At 44.0% G+C, this 23,685-nt stretch overlaps 1 protein-coding gene across 1 annotated transcript in view; it reads left to right on the forward strand.

Moving 5' to 3' along the window:
- KIT (KIT proto-oncogene receptor tyrosine kinase) overlaps positions 1–19,862 on the forward strand; it is an 89,973-nt gene extending 70,111 nt beyond the window's left edge. The window contains 14 exon segments of the mRNA NM_001044525.1: positions 2,263–2,377; positions 5,419–5,600; positions 7,001–7,107; positions 7,203–7,329; positions 7,896–8,000; positions 8,085–8,195; positions 9,455–9,605; positions 11,643–11,734; positions 12,224–12,351; positions 13,445–13,567; positions 15,999–16,110; positions 16,226–16,325; positions 16,963–17,068; positions 18,960–19,862. Coding sequence (NP_001037990.1) covers positions 2,263–2,377; positions 5,419–5,600; positions 7,001–7,107; positions 7,203–7,329; positions 7,896–8,000; positions 8,085–8,195; positions 9,455–9,605; positions 11,643–11,734; positions 12,224–12,351; positions 13,445–13,567; positions 15,999–16,110; positions 16,226–16,325; positions 16,963–17,068; positions 18,960–19,088 — 1,688 coding nt within the window. The 3' untranslated portion in view covers positions 19,089–19,862.

Below are 23,685 nucleotides of genomic sequence, written 5' to 3' on the forward strand. Positions count from 1 at the left end.
ACTTGAATTGAGTCCAGAGGGACCTGCCGTATGGCGCCTGTAGTCTTCAGCAAATAGCATTCTCCCAAAGTTCCACTGTTTTTTGTGTTATGTCCTACTTTTTAGCCCGATCACACAGTCGCCCATGATAATTAAATGAAAGTTGCCAGATGGATGCTTTCGCAAGACGATGGCTTGTCTTCTTGCTCTATTTGTGAAAGCTGGCATTGGATCCAAACTCTCAAGGATGTCCCTACCTTGAGGTTGCTTTGGGAGAGTTGTTCTTTTGTGTGTTTTGGCCAAATGGCCTGCCCATCAGCAGGACCAGGTTGAATGACAGGTGGGTGTGCCACGCATGTGGACTCTGATCCCTGCCAAGTCATTTTGCCTGCAAGGAGGTGAGGTGCTGAGAGGTCATTCTATACAGAGATGTCATTTATCAGTGTTACCTTCCTTCGAGCCCATAAGCTTCTGATCTCTCAATCTTTCTTTCTGACCGCATGTATTTTCCCAGCAATTACATTGTAATCGATGTCACATTACCACTGTATCAGGTTAAGATGCATACACATTATGCCATCTTAAAGAAGCAACTTTTAGATCAATGAAGAGTATAGAATGGCAATTACAGTTAACGTAATTGGTGCTAGATTAATCAGGGCGGGAAGGTACTCTGAATAGAAAAGAATAAGCGAATATTAATAAATTTGTAACAAATAAATTGCTAATTTATTTATTGTTTCATTTCTGACTCAGTTCTTTGTGTGCTCCATGTCATTTAATTGTCACAACAATTAGAATAGATTAATTACCAATTTATTAGATTTTTCTATTGTTCACATGAGGAGACTTGGCGGAGGGCAGAGAACCGCTCCATGTCAGGTCTGTGTACCACACATGGCTGCTCACAGCTCTGTTCTCAGGCTTGGCGTTGGCATAGGTGATGCTGTGTGTATCAAGGATACAGGGCAAGCTCATCACCATCCCTGCCATCAGATGCTTCCTGTGTAGTTTATTCATTTTTCAAAGGGTTAGAATCCTTCAGATACATTGCCGGTAGAACAGCTGAACTAAGTTCGTCTTCCATTCATTTTAGAAATAATTTCAGGAATTTGCAGTGCTTTAGGGCACCTTTGATTGAATATCAGTTGATTATTGTAGTTACATAGAAATGTCAAATTAGAGCATTCCTGCTGATACAGTTTACTTTTTCAGTGATTGTACTTAGAGATATGTGTGACTAAAACTCTCAGGCTGGTTTCCTCTTAGAATTTTCTGTTCCTGTTTTGCATTTGAAATACAAGTTTGGAGTTAAAAGCCCATATTGTGTTTAACTCTTAGGCTTTGTCTTCTCTGTAAAAGGGTGATTCAGCTCTTTATCAGCACCACCACCCCTCCCGTACCCTCACCCTCCAAACAGGGAAATTTCCAAAGGCAGGGAGCTTAATCTTTTCCTGTAACTCCTCTTAATTTCACCTATTCCGGTTCCTGCTGGAACTTGAAATTCCTATGACAGTTTCAGTAATTTGAAATCCTGATGGCAGGAATCCTTTAAACTAGATTTCAGGGTTCGCTGATGGCCTAGTGGAGCTTGGGGTCAGTCCCTGGCACGGGAATTTCTACCTGCCATGGGCATGGCCAGAAAACAACAACAACAAAAACAAGGGAGGAAGAAAAAAAATACAACAGTTGAGAATCCTGGGGTCCTGATTAGAAGCTGTCTTTCAGATTCCCCCTCACTAGAAAGAGAAACCTTGCCAGGCAGTCCTGCCACCGTTGCCATCCCTGGGACAGGGACATCTTGGGGACCCCTGCATCCCTAGGATGTATAGTCTACCCAGGACAGGGAGATCTCTAGGACCCCCACATGTGCAGGATGGACAGTCCACCTGGGACAGAGGGATCTCAGGGACCCCCCCACCCGACACCTGCAGGATGGGCAGTTCACCTGAGACAGGGAGATCTTGGGGACCCCCTATGCCCGAAGGATGGGCAGTCCACCCGGGATGGGGAGTTCTCAGGAACCTCCACATCCCTAGGATGGATGGTCCACCCCGGGGGCTGGGCAGCTCTAGCAGGGAAAGCCTCTCTGGGTCAGAACCTCTCATCCACCTCCCCGTGCCTTCCACGCACTGGTCAACCTCCCCTTTGAACTACCTCCTCAGGGTCATCTTCAGCCTCAAGAAAGTTTTTAAGGATTGGCAGAGAATGAAGGGAGCCTCGGTTCCCTTCTGCTGAGGTTCCCCAGCAGTCTGACATATGGTCACTTCTCTCTTTCTGCAGCAAAACCAGAAATCCTGACTCATGACAGGCTCATGAACGGCATGCTCCAGTGTGTGGCGGCAGGCTTCCCAGAGCCCACCATCGATTGGTATTTCTGTCCAGGCACCGAGCAGAGGTGAGATGATTATTTTGGGTACCACTTAACATGCATGAGGTGAGGACCGCAATTCACTTGAATTTCAAATATGTTTTCAGATTTAAAAAAAAAAAAAAAACACAACTCGGTTTTGATTAATTTTTTTTCTCTCCATGTGGCTTTTTAGAGGGCATAATTGCTATATTTTTCTGGGTAGACATTAATTTTGTTTGCTGGAAAATGATTACTGAATGACTTCTCTATTTTGGTGGTTATCTTTTGGATTTATCATGCAATTTCCAGCCTGCAGGTAGATAAAGCAATTTTCCAGGACAGAGTAATTAGATTTCCAGTCTATACACAGGAGGTAACGTGTGTGGGGGAAATGTGGCTGTCGTTGTCATGAAAAAAATTACCTCGGGAGTTAATTGCCAAGTTACCAAAAAGTAATGATCGCACAATTAACCACGTGCATATGGCAATGGGAAGCAACGTGTTTTAGAAAGGTTTTCTAAAAAAAAAATAATAATAAAAAAAATTTTTTTAAATTAAAAAAAAAAAAGAAAGGTTTTCTCCTTGATTAGGTGCCCGGCCCCTGAGCAAAGCACGTCTGGCCTTGTGCTTCCTATCCTTTGCCGTCCATACGTGAGCCTTCAAATTGTCCTTTCACCTTACCTGAAGATGAAAAATGGAGTCAGCATTGCTGTTTTTAATCCATCGAATGCTATTTGACACTCGGGCTTTAAAGCCCAGTGTAACATCACAATTGAATAGTTATGGTGGTAATAACAGAAATTTCATTTTCCAGAGAATAGACCTCTTTAATCAACACCACGTTGGAAGAGGTTATTAGGATTATTGTTTTCAGCTGAGTTTTAAGGAGCGTTTTCTTTGGGGAGTAAAGCGGGGCGGGGGGTGGGGTGAGTCAGGATCCTTGGAACGTATATGCCCTCAGGGGAAGCCACCTCAGTAGTTTTGGACACAGGTTAAACTAACATTTATGGAGCACCAACTATATATAAGTCGGGCATAGGTCTAGTGAACAAAGCACACTCGAGTCCCATTTGTGAGTTTATATTCTAATGGCAGAGATGGGCGGCAGACGAAATAACTACCACGTGCCAGTGTTACACACTAAGGGAGAAAGTAAAATAAAGTAAGGGAATAGGAAATTGCTGGGCATATGGGGGGGAGTGCAATTTAAAATAGGGTCATCAGAGTTCCCTTTGTGGCTCAGTGGTTAATGAACCCGACTAGGATCCATGAGGATGTGGGTTCGATCCCTGGCCTCACTCAGTGGATTAAGGATCCAGCGTTGCCATGAGCTCTGGTGCAGGCCATAAACTCAGCTCCGCTCCCGCATTGCTGTGGCTATGGCATAGGTCAGCAGCTGCAGCTCTGATTCAACCCCTAGCCTGGGAACTTCCATATGCCAAGGGTGTGGCTCCAAAAAGAAAAAAAAAAAAAGAAGAAGAAGAAGAGAGACTCAAAGTTCTCATAGCCTTCTGCTGGGAACCTATCCAGTAAACTGAGTGGAGCCCCCAAATGATCACAATGGTACCCACACCCATTTGACTTTCTTCCCCAAAACTGTCCATCATCATGCAGTTTGACATATTAATGTACTTTAACATGCTGAGAAACCTCCCCAAGACCTCTTAACCGCATGAAATACCACCCAAATCCAAGAAAAATGTCAACAGAGATAGACTTATTTCTAAAGACTTGATAACAAGAAAAATAAAATAAAATAAAATAAAATAAAATAAAATAAAATAAAATAAAATGAAATAGGGTCATCAGAGCCCAGCTCCTGATGCAGTCTCCATCACCTGGGGCACCACTCCATCCATCTCCCTTCATAGAACCTGGAGCTGCAGGGTGCTCACTACCGGGGTTTGGGAGTTGCCCTGGCTTCATCCTTATAGACTTTACTGCTTTCCTCCTCCACACTCTTCCTTTTCAACCCTTCATACATCCTCTCCCAATTACTTCATCTGTAAAGTCTACTGGGTGTAGGATGTGAGCCCAGCCCTCTTCTTGAATTTATTTCTAATCCTTTCAATAACCCTCCGAAATAAGTATGAGCATCCCGGCTATACAGCTGGACGAACTGAGTCTTGGAGAGTTTTAAGTACCAGTCAGGAAGTCAGCGGAGTAGGTGTTTGAGCCAGGATTTCAAGCCCACGTCTCACTCCTCGCCCTCCTCTCTTTCTCCTCCCCCACATGCTTCTCTTGCTCCTGGTGCTGCAGAGGAGCTCATTCGTCATCACACTCTCAGCGGTAAAAGCGAATGTCTGATTATGAACCTCTGACTTAGTTTTAAAAGTATGCTGGGAGGAGTTCCTGCTGTGGCTCGGCAGTTAATGAACCCGATTAGTGTCCATGAGCTTGTGGGTTTGATCCCTGGCCTTGCTTAGTGGGTTAAGGATCTGGTGTTGCCATGAACTGTGATGTAGAGCTCAGATCCCGTGTTGCTGTGGCTCTGGTGTAAGCTAGTGGCTACAGCTCCGAATGGACCCCTAGCCTGGGAATCTCCATATGCCTCGGGTGTGGCCCTAAAAAACAAACAAAAAAACCAAAAACAGTATAAATAAATAAATGTAAGTACACTGGGAGTTCCCTTGTGGCTCAGCAGATTAAGGATCTGGCTGTCACTGCAGCAGCTCTGGTCACTGCTGTGGTGGGGGTTCGATCCCTGGCCTGGGAACTTCCGCATGCTGCAGACATGGCCCCCCAAAAAATAATAAATAAAAAAATATGCCAAGGGAGTTCCCATTGTGGCGCAGTGGAAACAAATCTGACTGGTATCCATGAGGACTCGGATTCGATCCCTGGCCTCACTCAGTTAGTTGAGGATCCAGCATTGCTGTGAGCTGTGGCGTAGGTCGCAGAGGCACCAGGGATCCTGCATCGTTGTAGTTGTGGTGTAGACCAGCAGCAGTGGCTCCAATTTGACCCCAAGCCTGCGAACTTGCATATGCTGCCGGTGCGGCCCTAAAAAAGAAGGCAAAAAAAAAAAAAAAAAAGGCAAATAATTTTTCTTCTAGTAAGCTTGAACTGCTGTGTTTTCCCCCTAGATGTTCCGTTCCCGTTGGGCCAGTGGACGTGCAGATCCAAAACTCATCTGTATCACCGTTTGGAAAACTAGTGATTCACAGCTCCATTGATTACAGTGCATTCAAACACAACGGCACAGTGGAGTGCAGGGCTTACAACGATGTGGGCAAGAGTTCTGCCTTTTTTAACTTTGCATTTAAAGGTAACAGCAAAGGTATATTTCTTTTTAATCCAATTTAAGGGGATGTTTAGGCTCTGCCTGCCATGTCAATCATGATTTTAAGTTCATTCCATCACTGGCCATGTCATTTCTGGTAATATCTACATTTCACATTTGATTGTCATCAATGTTTCATTCTGTATTAGTTTGTTAAAACCACGTGTGCACTAATTTTAACCATGTGCTGTATGTGTTTTATGCGTGTCTGCACGTATGTATGCCCGGATGTGTATATATGTATATATATATAATTAATCATGTGTTCCCAACTCTTTTTGTTAGAAAGGGGTAAAGAAAGAAAATAGGGGTGATAGACTTACATTACACCCAAACAGAAACAGAATTAGGGCCATCTAAATTTTAAAATTCAATTTAAAATGATTTAAATTATTACTTAAAATCAGGGTTTTAAAAAATTTTGGGGGGGGCTTTTTAGGGCGGCACCCTCGGCATATGGAAGTTCCCAGGCCAGGGATCTAATTGGAGCTGCAGCCACATCAGACCCGAGCCGTGTCTGCGACCTATGCTGGATCCTTAACCCGCTGAGTGAGGCCAGGGATTGAATCTGTGTCCTCATGGATGCTGGTCAGATTTGTTTCCTCTGAGCCACTACGGGAACTCCAAAACCAGTCATTTTAATAATACACTGCCAGACATCGTATCAGAAAGTTAGCACTACCTTTTATGAACTCATGTTAGTGAGCTATTTAACATCTTTGACATTTGATCAATGAGTGACTAGCTCTCCTAACATAAGTTAAATGATCCTTTTGGACAAATTGATGAATTGGTATGAAGTCAGAAGACAGAAGAACTGGGCACCTATATGCTTAGGGCTTGGTTTTTGTTTTTTTTGAGTTGGCAAAGAACGCGTGCCCAAAAGTGGTTTGTGTTCAGGTTTTGAGTAATGAGGGGAAGACTCTTACATTGTTCTGCATCATAGGCTTTTTTCCGACAGGGCAATGAAAAGAACACTTTAAAAATGTTTTTCTCGGTTGTGAAAGAAACTCGTCTCAATGCAGAAAATTTGGGGAAAACAGGAAAACATAAAAGAGAAACTATAAACTATCCCTAAAGGAAACATCTTAAAGTTCAAGGCAGGAATTTGAAGTCAAAGTTCACTCATTGCCAATATATTGTTATTCTTGTGCCATGGAAATCTCAGTTTCTTTTCCACAATCATCTGCTTTAATGCTGTTATTTTAAAAGATTCCTTTGCATAACAAGAATAAGATAATCAGGCAAGGAGCTCAGGTGCACCTCGCTTGACTCCTGCCATGATGGGCAGTAGGGCAGGGGGTGGGTGAGTTGAGGGGTAGGTGGTTGCAGGGAAGGTCGACGCTGCTAATAGCTTGTGACCCCACGTGCCTCTTTCATTTTAGAACAAATCCATGCCCACACCCTCTTCACGCCTTTGCTGATTGGTTTTGTGATCGCAGCGGGTATGATGTGTATCATCGTGATGATTCTCACCTATAAATATCTACAGGTACCCCATTTATTTGTTCTCCACCCTGAACGCTGTCATGGCTCAATCATTAACCATTTAAAGATAACTCCTCTTTCCCTTTCTCCCTCCGCCAGAAGCCCATGTATGAAGTACAGTGGAAGGTTGTCGAGGAGATAAATGGAAACAATTATGTCTACATAGACCCAACGCAACTTCCTTATGATCACAAATGGGAATTTCCCAGGAACAGGCTGAGTTTTGGTCAGTATGAAGCAGGGGCTGTCCACGTAACCTTTTTGTGTTCACATAACAGTGACTTTAGCAAACCCCGGTAGCTTCCTTTGTTCTAGTCCACCTAAAAATCATAAGGTTTTTTTGTGGTTTTTTTTTTTTTTTTTGGTGAAATTTTATCACCTTTGATAGATTTGGAATCAAGCACTTTTTTTTTTGGCTTTTTGAGCTGCACCCTCGGCATATGGAAGTTCCCAGGCTAGGGGTCAAATTGGAGCTACAGCTGCCAGCCCACACCACAGCAGCCACAGCAACGCAGGATCCGAGCCACATTTGTAACCTACACCACAGCTCATGGCAGCGCCAGATCCTTAACCCATTGAGCAAGACCAGAGATCGAACCCACATCCTCATGGATCCTAGTCGGGTTTGTTAACCGCTGAGCCACGAAGGGAACTCCCAGTACCAAGCACTCTTGAGGGAAGTGTATTTAGACAAATTCGTCCCTGATTCCTTTATTGGTTTTGAAATGACACAAATGGCCCTTCAGTCCCGCCACACCTCTGACACTCATTTCCTTGTGTTCCCTGCTAAAGGCAAAACCTTGGGTGCTGGCGCCTTCGGGAAAGTCGTTGAGGCCACTGCATACGGCTTAATTAAGTCAGATGCGGCCATGACCGTTGCCGTGAAGATGCTCAAACGTAAGTTCTGCAGGCTGCTGTGCGTGCTGGACGTCGGTGTGGCCAGATTTGTTTTTTGCTAAACTAAGATGTTTCTGATTTTAGCAAGTGCCCATTTAACGGAACGAGAAGCCCTAATGTCTGAACTCAAAGTCTTAAGTTACCTCGGTAATCACATGAATATTGTGAATCTTCTCGGCGCCTGCACCATTGGAGGTAAGGCCATGGCCAATGTGTGTCTTGCTTTGGGTCCACTTATCAAAAGAGGGGAGATTCTGACATGATTTTGACCATCCTTGATGATAAGCACCTTGCAAGATTGTACCCAGGTGGTGAACTTCTTCCTGGCATTCTCCACTCCACACCCCCACACCCCCTCCCCGCCCCCAAAACTGTTGTTCTTAAGAGTGTATATTTTAGGTTTATCATCATGCGGCAGAAATAACCAGGACATAGCTTCATTGCTGTTGTGTTTGTCCCACCAACATTGACCTCTTGGATATCTTGAGGATGTCTTGTCTTTTGTCTTGCAAGCTTTTACTTTTTGCTGGATCACATTTAGCCACAAAAGGGTTAACACTCATTTGCATACCATAATTAAAAATAAGCCTCTAAAGCCTACCAGCTCTCAAAGACACACCAAATGAGCAAACACTTCGCTTCTATAAAAACTCAATTTCCAATTCTGAAGCATTCATTAGTCCTCCCATCCAGGCTTCCTCTGATGTTTCCAGAAAGCATTTGGGTCTAAAGGAACAAAAATGTGTAAAATGAGCCATTCCTCAAGATCTGGAGAGATCCACGGTCAAGTTGACAGCTTTCTCTAATTTCTTCGAACAGCCCCCATAAACGTTGCTTTGCCACATCATGAATTGTTCATGAGAGATTTCTGCCTGAGTTAATTAGTTGCCTGTTAACTTCAGAGCTGCAGTTTTTTAGGCATTCACAAAGCCAAAAAAAAAAAAAAAAAAAAAAAAAAAAGAAGAAAGAAAGTTCGACTGATAGGGCCTCCGAAAGCAGGTGATGCATTTCAGGATTCCGCATACCTCCTGTCTCAGCTGGCGGTTCCGCTGGCTGGTTTTCCTATTAGGCTGCAGTTTGTGCCCGTGCTTGTCATCATTTCCATAATAACATTACCAAGTGGCATGAGGCCCCCACTGTAAATAGAAGTGAATCAAAGGATTCATGTAGGAAGCTTGATAACAGTGTAACATGAAAGCTGCAGCTCCTGTCTAAAATCAGGAGTCACGCCTGGCCCCTAACCACTGAGAAATTCAGGTAGAAAGGTTGTTTCTTTTTACTCCACAGAACGCTTTTTGCTAAGCAATGTTAATAGATAGGATTGTCCTGGTACTAAGTGGGCTTAGCATTGAACCTGCATGTGAATGGCCGTGATCACCCTTGGGTATTTTTATGGGGGTGCTGGCTGGGCAGTGTATCTTAGCTCTTTCTAACCTTTTCTTCAATGCGTGTAGGGCCCACCCTGGTCATTACAGAATATTGTTGCTATGGTGATCTCCTGAATTTTTTGAGACGGAAACGTGATTCGTTTATTTGCTCAAAGCAGGAAGATCACGCAGAAGCGGCGCTTTATAAGAACCTTCTGCATTCAAAGGAGTCTTCCTGGTAAGACTGATTTGCATAAATTGCTGTTGACAGGCAGTTCATGGGGTCAGAAGGGTTTGCAATCAAGGCTGATTCTTTAAAAAAGTGAACTGAGGTACTTTGAGGTACAAAATCAGAATTATTAAATCATTTAAATGTGATTAACGGCTGAGAGAGTTCACATAGTGTTTTTAAAGATTCAGATCGTGTTGGAAGTAAATTGTTGTGGATTCTTAAAAATGCATCTTTAGTGTTTTTCTAAGCTTAAGTTCTGTTCAGTTGAATGGATTTTCTACCTGCTTCGCTTACCAAGGTTCTGTTCTTGCGTGTCATTCCCTTTATACTGCTGAGCTGGGTACTATATGCATCTTTACAGTGAGACTGCTGTTTATAGGGAAAATGGGAAAGGCTGCCAAGTTGTCACAGTAAATTCCTTTACAACCTTTAACAGAATGGCAAGGAGCTCCAGACAGCTCTCTGCACATAGGTTTCTTGCCATCTACCTCGGAATTATTTCTGTATACCTTGCCTTTTTTTCCCTCCCTTAAACTCTTCATGCTATAAAAAGGCACAACCACTCTAGCACATTTTTGAAAATGCTGCACCTTGTTTTCGTCTCTTTCATCCCTGATACTGTCCTGCATGTGGCTGTGTCAAGGGCTTCAAGTTTCCTTGCAGAGAATTGGTGTCGTTTACAACCCGAATTGAAGTCTCTGCTCTTGTCTTGTCTTTTCTTTCCAAGTGTTGTTAAGAATCCACCACTGAGGATTTCCTAGATTTGGGAAGTTCTGTTGTGGCTCAGAAGTAATGAGCCCAACTAGTATCCATGTGGACACAGGTTCAGGGCCTGGCCCTGCTCAGTGGATTAAGGATCTGGCGTTGCCTTGAGCTGTGGCCTAGGTTGCAGATGTGGCCTTAAAAAAACAATTAAAAAGGGGTTTCCTAGATTCACCCAGCCCGATAGAAACCATACCCAGCATGTCTGCTCCTGTATATTTTCTATTTTTGACATTGGATAGGTTTCTCCCTTCCTTTTTGTTCACTACATCCCCTACATTTTGTGAAGGCAAGACTGTGTCTTCTGAGCTTAACTCTAGGCCCTGGAGAGGCTGCAATAAATATTAGTGATGGATGGTTATCTCTTAAAGTGCTTTTCTATACCTCTGGCTGGAGTTTTAAATCCCAGGTAAAGCTTTTTAATTTTTTTTTTAATCCTCTAAACGTTGAGTAGTGTCAAGTGGCAGTACCATACGGGTACAAACCACCTTTTGTTCGTTTCTCTGGTGTATATGCTCTTCATATGGATGAATGAGCCACGTTGCCTTATGTCTGAAACCTTGGCCCTGTATATTTTTTTTAGCCTTTCGGAAATAATGGCCTGAATTGTTCAGTCCTGCAGTGTTCTTTGTGCTTTGGGATCCCATATGGGATTGGAACCACCAGCACACTCCGAAGGAGATTGTTGTCATGGTGTTTCTATGCTAATCAGAAGCAGGAAGTACTAGAAATCTTGAAGACTCTCCAGCCAAATGTTGCAGATTCAAGAGGTCCAGATGGTTCAGAAAATCATCCAAATTATTGGTGTTTATCTGAACCAAACTTGGTTTTTTAAAACCTTCTTCCATCAGTCGCTATATGTTCACTGTCTCTGTCTTCTTCCCCTAAGAACACAACTCAGGAGCTCTGGTTCTTTGTCTCTCTTGAGGCTCATTTGGGGAGTTTGAAATTTACGTGTGATAATGCTTTTGGTTCTCTGTTGCCCGTTAAATCCCTGGTGTCAAGAGATGGGAAATGTCTAACCTGAGTCTCCTCTATGATTTGCATACACACACACACACAAAGGGCCAGCTGATTCTTGAGGATTGGACCCAATGTTGCGTATTAAAATGCCCATCTTACTGAGCGAGATTTTCTTTTATCCATACTTGGCAATGCTTTCTTCATACAAAGTCAGCCTCTTATGTGAAAATGGGAGTGGGAGTTAGAGCCTGCCTGGGTGTGCTCCCTTGTTTCCCATTTTATTTAATCATGGTTTGATGGCTGTTTCACCTCTCCCAGCAGTGACAGTACTAACGAGTACATGGACATGAAACCCGGAGTGTCTTATGTGGTACCAACCAAGGCAGACAAAAGGAGATCTGCGAGAATAGGTGGGTACCTATCAAGCAATCAGAACAACTTCATTGATGGAGGGTCTCTTTTACCACTGTGGAATCTAACACAATTCCTGGTAGTGACTGGTTCTCCTTTATAGTAGGATCCAGGGGCCTTGCCAGTGGTCCGTGGTTCAGTTAAGGGTTGCAAGTGGCTCTCTGGAGTACGAGCATGTGCTCTTGTGTCTGAGCATCTTACTATGTGGATGATAACATCTGCATATCACAATCTATCAAATAATATTTTGCAGGTAAAAAGTAGGAGACTTTTGTATCCATCCACCTTCCCCTTCCCTAAAGATTTTGTAACCCTGCCCAGTATTCACCTGATGCTTCAACACCTATGTGTCCTTAACTTTGGGGAGGGTTTCCCTGCCAGTTCCTATCAGTTCATTGCTGCTGCCGTGGTAGTGTTTGTTGTTGTTGGCTTTTCTGTCCTTGTCTTTAAGGTTTTAGTTGCTAAGAAAATCCTCCTTCTCCTAACAGGCTCATACATAGAACGAGATGTGACTCCTGCCATCATGGAAGATGATGAGTTGGCCCTAGACCTGGAGGACTTGCTCAGCTTTTCTTACCAAGTGGCAAAGGGCATGGCCTTCCTCGCCTCGAAGAATGTAAGTGGAGGTGATTCTCATGGAGGTGATTTTCGGAAGATTCCTCTCCCCACCCCCACCGCCCCCAAGGAGCATTTTAGAGCCGTAGTTAGAAAGCAGAGTGCCATTTGCAGTGTGGTAACCAAAAGCAGAGGAAATAGAGTTTCTTCATGTTCCAACTGCTGTCTCTTTGGAATTCTTGTTCTCATTTATAAGCCTTAAAGTGCACGCCTGTCTAAATGAGCTTTCTATGAATATATTTTTTTATATGCAATGAATTCATTTAAAACTTGGCTTTTAGGATATAGGAGCTGCTCTTAGACCATAGAGAGAGAATGATTTTAACAGCAAAAGGAGGGGGAACTTCGTGTAGTTGCAATACTCAGTGAAGCCTGTGCCTGGGTCTTTTTGAAGTTAGACCTCAAATATTGCATAGATGCTTTAGGAAGTGTGATCGGGGCAGGGAATCAAGAGAAAGTAATTAACAGTTGATAAGGAGATTGGGGATGGAAGAGAATGATGGAACCAAAACAAGGAGCCAGGGCTCTTAGAAGGGTAAGAGGAATTCATTAGAAAATGGGGCTCACAGAATAGAATGTGGTTACAGATCTTACCCTCTCGTGTCCTTGGTGACATTTCCAAACAATTGCCAAACTAAACGAGGTTTTAGGATAGCTGAAATCAAGAGCCTCTTCCCCATGTCCTTGAGAGGTGTCAAACTGAAGTTGCAAACATTTTAGAAACTCTTTAGAAAAAGACCTTCAAAGAGAAACATGCAAAATGAGTTTTCCATTTTAAAAAAATGATACGACTGTTTATCACGTATTTTCCTATGAATGAAAGCAGTCCTAAGAAGAAAAAAGCATTTATCTGAGTTGGTTTCGAAAGCGATTATAGCAATTAAAGTCCTCACGATGTGAAATACACATTTGAACATCATTCACAGCGCAATTTGGATGTTTATTTTTGGTGCACCGAATAGTTTAAGTGTAAAGCAAAAATATTGGCACCATATAACATAGGCAGCATTCTAGCATTAAACATAGCTTTCCCTCTTGAAAAGTTTAAAATAAATTTCAGTGGTTTTCTTTTGTCCCCCCGACTCTCCTAACAGTGTATTCACAGAGACTTGGCGGCCAGAAATATCCTCCTTACTCATGGTCGAATCACAAAGATTTGTGATTTTGGTCTAGCCAGAGACATCAAGAATGATTCTAATTACGTGGTCAAAGGAAACGTGAGTACCCACGCTCTCCTGACAGTCCCGTGAAGGATTTTCCTTGCAGGTTTTCTTAAGTATTGTTTTTTGTGAGTTTCATAATGCACACCCTACCTTTGCCATACCATGCATTTTAGCCGTCAGATGAAGTGTACTTTTGCAAAATTCCGATAATAGAATTCCTAGTTCTAATTGTGTAATTAGAGGGCATGCAAAGGAAACAGAAATAGCCTTCATTTTCTTTATAGCCTGAGAACAGCAATGAACTCAATTTCGTTCAAGTGAAACAAATGTGGACCTGAAGGTCACAGCAGGGGAATTTTATTTTGAGATTGACGTGCTAGGTGAGAAAGATTAAAATCGAAGATAATGCTCAGAATTAGGCGTCTAGAATGTTGGCGCTTAGAATCAAAGAGAGCTTATTAAAGATGTTCGTAAGTAATAATTGGCTTATGGAGCAGAGCGATTTTACTTCAAAGTGCTTTTATTTCATTGCCACTTTTCATTGTCTCATCAGAATAACCCCTTGGCATTGGAATGCAATGTCTTCACAGTTTAAGAGTTGGAGAAACTAAAAGCCCAGTGTCTTTTAGTGATGGCTGTCTGAGATGACATAGGTCGGTAGAGGCTGAAACCAGAGCCTATGACTTTTCAGAGCCATATCCCATGAGTATGGGAAGCTGATGGGCCCGAACACCCTCTGCATCTGTTTTCCCAGCCCCATAGCTCCAGTCCAGAGGTCTTCCTGGAGGTGGCTATTTGCGTGCCTTACCATGATGTCCCATTTCCTTCTCCATCACTATGGCATCTCTGTGGCTGAGCTGTACAAGACTTGGTTTTGTAGAAATGTGGCTGGGTTTACTTCCTGATGGCAGCATGCATGTGTAATAACTCTGAGGCTGGGAGTGTTAATAACGCCAAATCCTCTCCTTCCCGGTGCACTCTTGGGAGGAAGAATGAGTATTGGAAGGAAGCATGGATGAATGATGGGTACTTCCCCGTCCAGGCCTTTGAACATCCACAAAGGGGTAATGGGTTCTGGACCCAGTCTTGCTGAGATCAAATCTGGTTCTGTCATTCAGTGCTCTGATGTTTGCCAAGGATTTCCCCAATACCTCTGAACCTTAGTTTTTTCCTCCATTTGGTAATAATACGGTCACCTGCCTCCTGAAGTTGTAGTGATGATTAACACAATATAGATAAAATGCTGGGAGCAGCGTCAGGTACCTTGTGGCTAATACTCCAGTGGCACTTACTACTCTAGCTATTCTTTTTTTGCTGCACCTGTGGCAGGTGGAATTTCCCAGGCCAGGGATGGAACCTGGGCCACAGGAGTGTAGCGACTCAAGCTGCTGCTGTGACAGTGTCGGATCCTTAACCCTCTGCACCACAAGCAAACTCCTGAGATCTCTGTTTTAAATGCATCAAATAAAATACACAGAAGTACCAAGAAAAGCTGTCAAATTGAAATGCAGTTATTAAAATATAGAAAGTACCTCTGTGATACTCATTTCATGTGCTTCTTTGTTGCAAAGAATAACAAGTTCCAGTGGTGGGTCTAACAGCTGCTATCAAAGTAATGAATATAAAAATAGAGTTCCCTCGTGGCCTAACAGTTAGGGTTTGTGCATTGTCACTGCTGTGGCTCAGGTTCATCCCTTGGCCCTGCTGGAACTTCTGCTTGCTGCGGGCACAGCCAGTGGTGGAGTCTGGGTCAGAACCCCCATGTCTGTCTCTGACATCTGTGCTCCAAACGACTACGCTGTAGAGCCTCAATGTCTCCATCTTTTTTGTTTGTTTGTTTGTTTTGGCTTTTTGCCATTTCTTGGGCCACCCCTGTGGCATATGGATATTCCCAGGCTAGGGGTCTAATTGGAGCTGTAGCCACCGGCCTATGCCACAGCCATAGCCATGCAGGATCTGAGCCGCGTCTGCAACCTACACCACAGCTCACGGCAACGCCAGATCCTTAAGCCACTGAGCAAGGCCAGGGATTGAACCCACAACCTCATGGTTCCTAGTCGGATTCGTTAACCACTGCGCCACAACAGGAACTCCAATGTCTCCATCTTGAAAATGGGGACAGTTCACCATTGACCACTGACCCACACAGGGGTGAATCTCCATATAACTTAGAGCCAGCCCTCCATACGTGAGGCTCCTCCACATCCTTGGATCCAACCAACCACAGACAGTGTGGCATTTATCATTGAAAAATATTCACATGTAAGTGGACTCATGCAGCTTAAACCCTGGTTGTTCAAGAGTCAACTATACTTGTGACCCACGTATTTCAGAAGCAGTCAGGGTCATCCAAGGTCATGGCTCAAAGGACTTTGTGAGATGCCCGTCAAGTTCTCACCCCCACCTCGCAGCAGGAGCAGTATCTACAGGAATATTTTGGAGCTTCATAATGAACATTGCTGACTCCCCTGTGCTTCCACTGCAGGCTCGGCTACCCGTGAAGTGGATGGCACCCGAGAGCATTTTCAACTGTGTCTACACATTTGAAAGCGATGTCTGGTCCTATGGGATTTTTCTGTGGGAGCTCTTCTCTTTAGGTAAAATGCACCTTGCCAAAGGCACCTCAGTTAGACTCTGGGCATCTTCTTTAAGATGTTCCCATTGTCCTGCTGGCTGCCTGTGACACTGATTTGCAAACCCTTTGTGCCTCAGGGAGCAGCCCCTACCCCGGAATGCCAGTTGATTCTAAATTCTACAAGATGATCAAGGAGGGTTTCCGAATGCTCAGCCCTGAGCATGCACCTGTGGAAATGTAAGGCCCAGATGTTCTTCCTTCGCATGATGTTTCCCCTTTTATGTTCTGTTTTAAAGACGAACCCAGATGTTGAAGGTTTTTACTAGCACAGTTGGAAAATGTCACTTGGTTCCTTCTTAGGACATCCTGGTCAGATGTCCTTTTCTTTTTTTTTTTTTTTTTCTTTGTTGTTGTTGCTATTTCTTGGGCCGCTCCCGCGGCATATGGAGGTTCCCAGGCTAGGGGTCGAATCGGAGCTGTAGCCGCTGGCCCACGCCAGAGCCACAGCAACGCAGGATCCGAGCCGCGTCTGCAACCTACACCACAGCTCACGGCAACGCCGGTTCGTTAACCCACTGAGCAAGGGCAGGGACCGAACCCTCAACCTCATGGTTCCTAGTCGGATTCGTTAACCACTGCGCCACAACAGGAACTCCCAGATGTCCTTTTCTGTAGCTGATTTTCATGATTCTTGGCTCCAAGGATAGAGAAAGTTTTGACAGCCTCTCATAAAGAGTTGTTAGTGTATGCCCATGTCATTTCAGTAGGTCCGGTTGCATGGCTGGCCTGGGATTATTGTGGAAAGTTTTGGGTGGTGTACACCCAAAGACAGGTGACAGGCATTGAAGAGTGATAAATGGCCCTCGTTTTGCAGGTATGACATCATGAAGACTTGCTGGGATGCGGATCCCCTCAAAAGACCAACGTTTAAGCAGATCGTGCAGCTGATTGAGAAGCAGATTTCGGAGAGCACCAATCACGTGAGTACACGCTAGCCTGGCACAGGACCTCTGTTCAAGGCGTTCCAAGCGGGTCCTCCTTGTCGGGTTCTGGAAACGAGGGCTAAGCTACCCACTCCTTCTCTCCTTGGCTTAGACTGTAAATTGGGCTTTGGGTGGGAAAGGAAAGCAGTGGAAACAAGTTCTTTTCGACCCTCTCCCTCCCCTATCCTGGGCTGGAAGATGCGAGATGAGGGGAACAAGCCCAGGGCTTCATGCTCAGAAGCATGGAGGTTGATGTTTGCACGAGGGTTTGCCGAATTTCCTCCTCCACCCCATGGGCTGGTCATGGGCCAGCAGGATCTCTCTCTACCGTGTCAGGCTATTCAGCCTTTGGGGGATTGGGGTGACGGGCACTAGGGTAAAAGCAGAGAGAAGACAGACAGCTTGTTACTGCAGTAAGTAAACCTCCCGTTAAAGAAGCGTAACCAGGGAGTTGCTGTCATGGCTCAGCCGTAAGGAACCTGACTAGTATCCATGAGGATGCGGATTCGATCCCTGGCCTCACTTAAGGAGTGGGGATTCAGTGTTGCCATGAGCTGCAGTGTAGGCTGGCAACTACCACTCTGATCAACTCCTAGCCTGGCAACTTCCACATGCCGCAGGTGCAGCCCTTAAATGCAAAAAAAAAAAAAAAAGAGGCATAACCAGAACACAGCCAATAGCTGTCTTGCCCACCAGCCATAGAGGATGAAGAGTTGTCTGAAGTTGGGGGATCACTCCCAGTGATTTGGGGAGGGTGGAATTCAGGACCAAAATCCATTATTTCTTCACCTGCTTTTAAGGAAGAATGAGTGATCCTGATTTTGACTCAGATTCCTTTTTTTTTTTTTTTTTTTTTGGTCTTTTTGCCTTTTCTAGGGCCACTCCCACGGCATATGGAGTTCCCATGCCAGGGGTCAAATCGGAGCTGTAGCTGCCAGCCTATACCACAGCCACAGCAACAAGGGATCCAAGCCACGTCTGCAACCTATAGCACAGCTCACGGCAACACCAGATCCTTAACCCACTGAGAAAGGCCAGTAACCCGCAACCTCATGGTTAGTAGTCGGATTTGTTAACCACTGAGCCACGACGGGAACTCCTCAGATTCCTTTTTTTAAGCTACCTTATTTTCTGGATTGTGTGCTTGGAGCTATTAGCATACCACTGATGCTTTGGGGTTGAAGCTTGCTCTTCTGGGTATCAAACCATGTTTCAAATTAAGCAGCATTTCCCATCCAAGCGCCTGGTTCTCAGTGGAAGACCCCTGGAAGGACCATTGATTTCTTGGTGGGTGACATCAGCCATGGGATTGGAGTTGGCTGTAGAGATTTATACACCTTATTGAAACATTAGGAAGTTCTCATTCCTAGATGTGGCCCAGCAGAAAAGCCCATCTTGGACCATCACTTTTTTTTTTTTTTTCTTAAAGGGGCCGCTCCTCCAGCACGTGCAAGTTCCCAGGCCTCGGAGTCGAATCAGAGCTGCAGCTGCCAGCCTACACCACAGCCACAGCAACGCGAGATCTCAGTCGCATCTGTGACCTATGCCACAGCTTGCGGCAACACCAGATCCTCAACCCACTGAGTGAGGTCAGGGATTGAACCCACATCCTTATGGACACTATGTTGGGTGTTTAACCTCCTGAGCCACAGCGGGAACTCCTAGAGCATCACTTCTTAAGTAATCAGACCTTGAGGGAAACGAGGGATAAAACACATCTTGTTTTGTCTTTGGTCAGTGTGATTTGGTTCTTGGTGGTAAGGGCTTGTAAACCTCCTGGCTCTTAGTGTCTTTGTAAGTTACTTGCGATTCTGGACCTGCAGCTGTGCCCCTTCTGCTGCTGCACTTGTTGTGGGAACTGTATTAACTATGGACTTGTTCTCTTCAGATTTATTCCAACTTAGCGAACTGCAGCCCCCACCGGGAGAACCCCGCGGTGGATCATTCTGTGCGGATCAACTCCGTGGGCAGCAGTGCCTCCTCCACGCAGCCGCTGCTTGTCCACGAAGACGTCTGAAGCAGAATGGGTGTCCGGGGTGGGGGGTGGGGGGGCTCCCCCACAGCACCGACCGACTGCCATTCTTTTTGGTTTTCATAATGGTTATTTTGTTTCCCTTCAACTTGCATCCTACTCCAGGGTAGTGGATGCTCCGCTGTAATCCTCTTTACGAGCACACTTTAGTGGCCAATGATTTCTGTCATCAGCTGCCATTGAGCTGTATATGTTCCCAATAGCACGCTAGCCCCCATTAACGGAGAGCATTCAGACTTAGGGAAGAGGAGGGTAGGACGGGCTGGACACCCCAGGTCCTTGACAAGTCTTCTCCAGTTTCTGTCCAATAAGTGTTGTAATGGTTTATTTGAGCACCTGGCTGTCGTCACCTCCGGTCCTTGTCATCATCTGTAACAATATGATGATGATGATGATGCCAGAACCTAATCCCTTGATGTGGAAAATAGGATGTTAATCAAACAAAGGGCAGAAAGAAGCCTGTGACTATCTGGGCTCGAGAAGTCAAGTATTTCATGCTGGGAGTAAGACGTAAGCCATGGAAAAATGCTCTCCGGGCATGAATAAGGCTGCTGGCCATGAGCCTTTTTACTCCTGACCTGGTTTCTAAGTAGTTTGTTATTAGGGAGCTGGATCGGAGGGAAGGCTTCTGCCTGCATTTTGTATATACTCATCTATAAATTGTTCATGTTCACATATTTGAGGGGGGAAAACCCGCAAGGTGTAGTTTCTGGATACAATCCTGGCTCGAGTCTGCTGCGTGTAGAAATAGCTGAAGAGCCAGACACGTTTGAAGGAAACAGTGCTTTTTTTAAAAAAAAAAAAAAAAAAAGAAAGAAAAAGAAAAAAACGTAATTGCCAAGCACAATCTTAACAAAAAAAAAAAAAATCTCCTTTTGTAGCCAATGAACTTGGCTCTAGATTGTCCAGAACAAGCCGACTAGCCTCAGAATGGCATTATGTTCAATGGATTGGATGCCGTTTGAAAAACGTGACTGATTTATTACTGCATGGCTCCGGCAGGAATGACAAAGCAGTGCTGTTTTAGTTTGGATTCTTCTGTAGCAGGAAATACCATTTAGAGTCAGCCTCCCTTGCAGGCATGCCCTGGACGCTGGGCCAGTATCTATATATGTGTGTTTGTGTGTGCGCGCGCACGCGTGCGCGCTTGTGTATGCTTGTAGCAAATATTTGGGAAGTATTCTTGCCTTGAGCCCAAGAGGGTCCTTCAGTACTCAAGAAGCAGCCTGGCTTTCAGCAGCAGCACAGCTCTTATTTCCCTTCACCTAGCTGTCTAGAGAAGCTCACCAAAAGCTTGCATAGAGACATATAGGAAGTGGCGTGCTTAAGTTCGTATTTATTTGCAATCCACCTGCACTGAAGGCAGTCAGTTATTTATACTCAACATACTGTACCTGTTCTTTACATGTGCTTAATGCTACCCTCCCTCTGAAACATATTTAAATTGTACTCTTAAGGCTTTCGCCTGGATTCTTAGAGTTGTCTTTTTTTTTTTTTTTTTCCTCCCCCCTGCCCAATTGTAAGAGGTCATGGGTACATGGCAAGGTTTGTGTGTTGTCCCTAGCTAGAGTCAGGTGTACTGTCCTCACGGTTTTCCCCCTCCTCGGCCCCTTAGCCTACATTTTGAGAACCGTGGCCATTTATCTGGAAGTAACCATTTGCACTGGAGTTCTATGCTCTCACACCTTTCCAAAGGTAACCGGTTCGGGGTTTTGTTTTCACATAAGAGATTGTCGCTGTTTGCCATACGTTGAAAATGACCTTTATGTTTCTCTTGACTTTCGGTTATAGTAAGAAAAGTGGTTGATAATTATAGATGTCTAGGTACTTCAAGGGCACTTCAACTGAGAGTTTTGTCTTGGATATTCTTGAAAGTTTATATTTTTATAATTTTTTTTTTTTTTTTTTTTACATCAGAGGTTTCTTTGCAGTGGCTTAATGTTTGAAATTATTTTGTGGCTTTTTTTTTTTTTGTAAATATTGAAATGTAGCAATAATGTCTTTTGAATATTCCCAAGCCCATGAGTCCTTGAAAATATTTTTTATATATACAATAACTTTATGTGTAAATATGTAAGCGGTGCCAGTTTAAAGAATGTTGATGTTCCATGTGTTTTTTTTCCCCTGATATATTGTCCAGTTGTTGACAGTTCTGAAGAATTCTAATAAAAGTGTAAATATATAAATCAAGTGGGATTTTTTTGGATTATTTCAAGCTTAGTAAATTAAATTTTTTTTTTCTTTTTTTGTCTTTTTAAGGCCACAGCTGCAGCACATGGAAGTTCCCAGGCTAGGGGTCGAGTTGGAGCTGTAGCTGTCAGCCTACACCACAGCCACAGCGACCTAAACTGCAGCTCATGGCAACACCACCAGATCCTTAACCCGCTGAGGGAGGCCAGGGATCAAACCTTTGTCCTTGTGGATACTAGTCGGGTTCATTACCACTAAGCCACTATGGGAACTCCAGATTTTAAATAGTTAAAGTACATTCATTCTGGCGTGAGAATGGTTTGTTCTCAGTATGCATAAGATAACATGCAAGGCTATCAGATCTCTAGGATTTATATACTTGAGGCTCCAGCAGACATTTATTAAGAATTTGTATGTGCCGTATTTTCTCATTTTATTTTTACAACCCAAGGTCTCCATTGAAATTGAAGAATAAATACAGAAAACATTTTGAGAATATCGCACATTGCTATGATGCTTATTAGGTTGTTTCACGCATTGACCATTCTGGTGGGCAAAATGATGGTCAAACAGCAGCGGTCTCATGTGGTTCAATCATATAACTGGCATGTATCCTCCTAAAAGAGACTATTTAAAAATTAACATGAATAGGAAAAGTAATTCATAAGGTTGACATGAGGAATCCCAACGAAGTCGTTTGTGTTCTTGTTGGCTTAGGTTCTGAAGATCAGTTATTCTCTTCTGAGATGTTCCTGCTCCACCTTTCAATCTTTTTTTTTTTTTTTTTGGCTTTTGTCTTTTCAGGACTGCACCTGTGGCATATGGAGGTTCCCAGGCTAGGGGTCGAATTGGAGCTGTAGCTGCCAGCCTGCAGCAGAGCCACAGCAACACCAGATCCGAGACACATCTGTGACCTACACCACAGCTCACAGCAACCCCGGATCCTTAACCCACTGAGTGAGGTCAGGGATCAAACCTGTGTCCTCATGGATGCTAGTCGGTGTCATTTCCACTGAGCCACAATAGGAACTCCCACCCTTCAATCTTTATTCTCACTTGCTTCTGGAGAAAATGAAGTTCTATTACTTGCTTGGAGGGAGGTGACTGGTGGCTTTTTTTAAATGGCCACACCTGCAGTATGTGGCAGTCCCTAGGCGTCAAATCTGAGCTGCAGCTATGACCTATGCCATATCTAACCCTCCGTGCTGGGCTGGGGATAGAACCTGCACCTTTCAGTGACCTGAGCCGCTGCATTTGGGTTCTTAATCCACTGTGCCACAGTGGGAACTCTTTTACCTTTTAATTTGGTACTGTCTGGTGGCTGGAGCATCCTTTGTGATAGGAGGAACTTTTCAGACCAGTGGGACCTGCATAGAGCCTGAGAGTTATCCCAGCTTAAAACAAAGAATCACACCCCGAACTACAAAATCCTATTAAACATGAGTTCAGCACACAAGACACCAGTTTTTATTTTCTTTATTGACATGGCATTGATGCCTGCAGAATTAACCCCAAAAAAGGGAGGGAAGAGGGGTAAAAAGTAACTTGTAATGAGGAGGAATCCTTTTACAATCAGGAAGGAATGGTGTGGCCAGAAACACATCAATAATCAATGAAAAACAGATCCACACTCCAGTCAAGTGTTTTCCATTATTTTATTACAAATGGGAATGAATGCTAATTGGCCACAAGACAAAGGCATCCTCTCTTTATGTATGTTTTCAGTGTCATTTAGACTTTTTCATGGGTGCAAAATCTTAAGTTAGAAGCAGTCTGTGGCCCCCGCATTATTAGTCTAGCTATTTCCGTCACTGGCTCAGTTTTTAATCACAAAAGAGGGGCTCGGAGTCCAGGCTCCAACCAGGTTCTAAGGTACCAAACTTGACTCCACTGACCCCTTGCTGCTCTGTGACATTGGGCAGATGAGCTCTTGAAATCTCATTTTCCATAATGGTAGAAACTGCCTCAGTGTACTAAAATGAACCCGTTGTGGCTCAGTGGTTAACAAATCCAACAAGGAACCATGAGGGTGCGGGTTCAATCCCTGGCCTCGATCAGTGGGTTAGGGATCCGACCTTGCTGTGAGCTGTGGTGTAGGTCACAGACGCGGCTCGGATCCCGTGTTGCTGTGTCTCTGGCGTAGGCCAGTGGCTATAGCTCTGATTGTACCCCCAGCCTGGGAACCTCCATGTGCCACAGGTGTGGCCCTAGAAAAAGGCAAAAAAAAAAAAAAAAAAAAAAGGACAAAATAAAAAATTTTTAAATAAAATTTATTATGAATATATTAAATATACATAAAATGTATTTAAATATTTATAATAAATATAAATAAAAAATTTAAAAATAAAACACACCTTGTTTATATGACTATTACATAAATACTGCTCAAAAA

This window comes from Sus scrofa, chromosome 8 (genome assembly GCF_000003025.6).
Source record: "Sus scrofa isolate TJ Tabasco breed Duroc chromosome 8, Sscrofa11.1, whole genome shotgun sequence".
In the NCBI taxonomy this organism is placed as follows: domain Eukaryota; kingdom Metazoa; phylum Chordata; class Mammalia; order Artiodactyla; family Suidae; genus Sus; species Sus scrofa.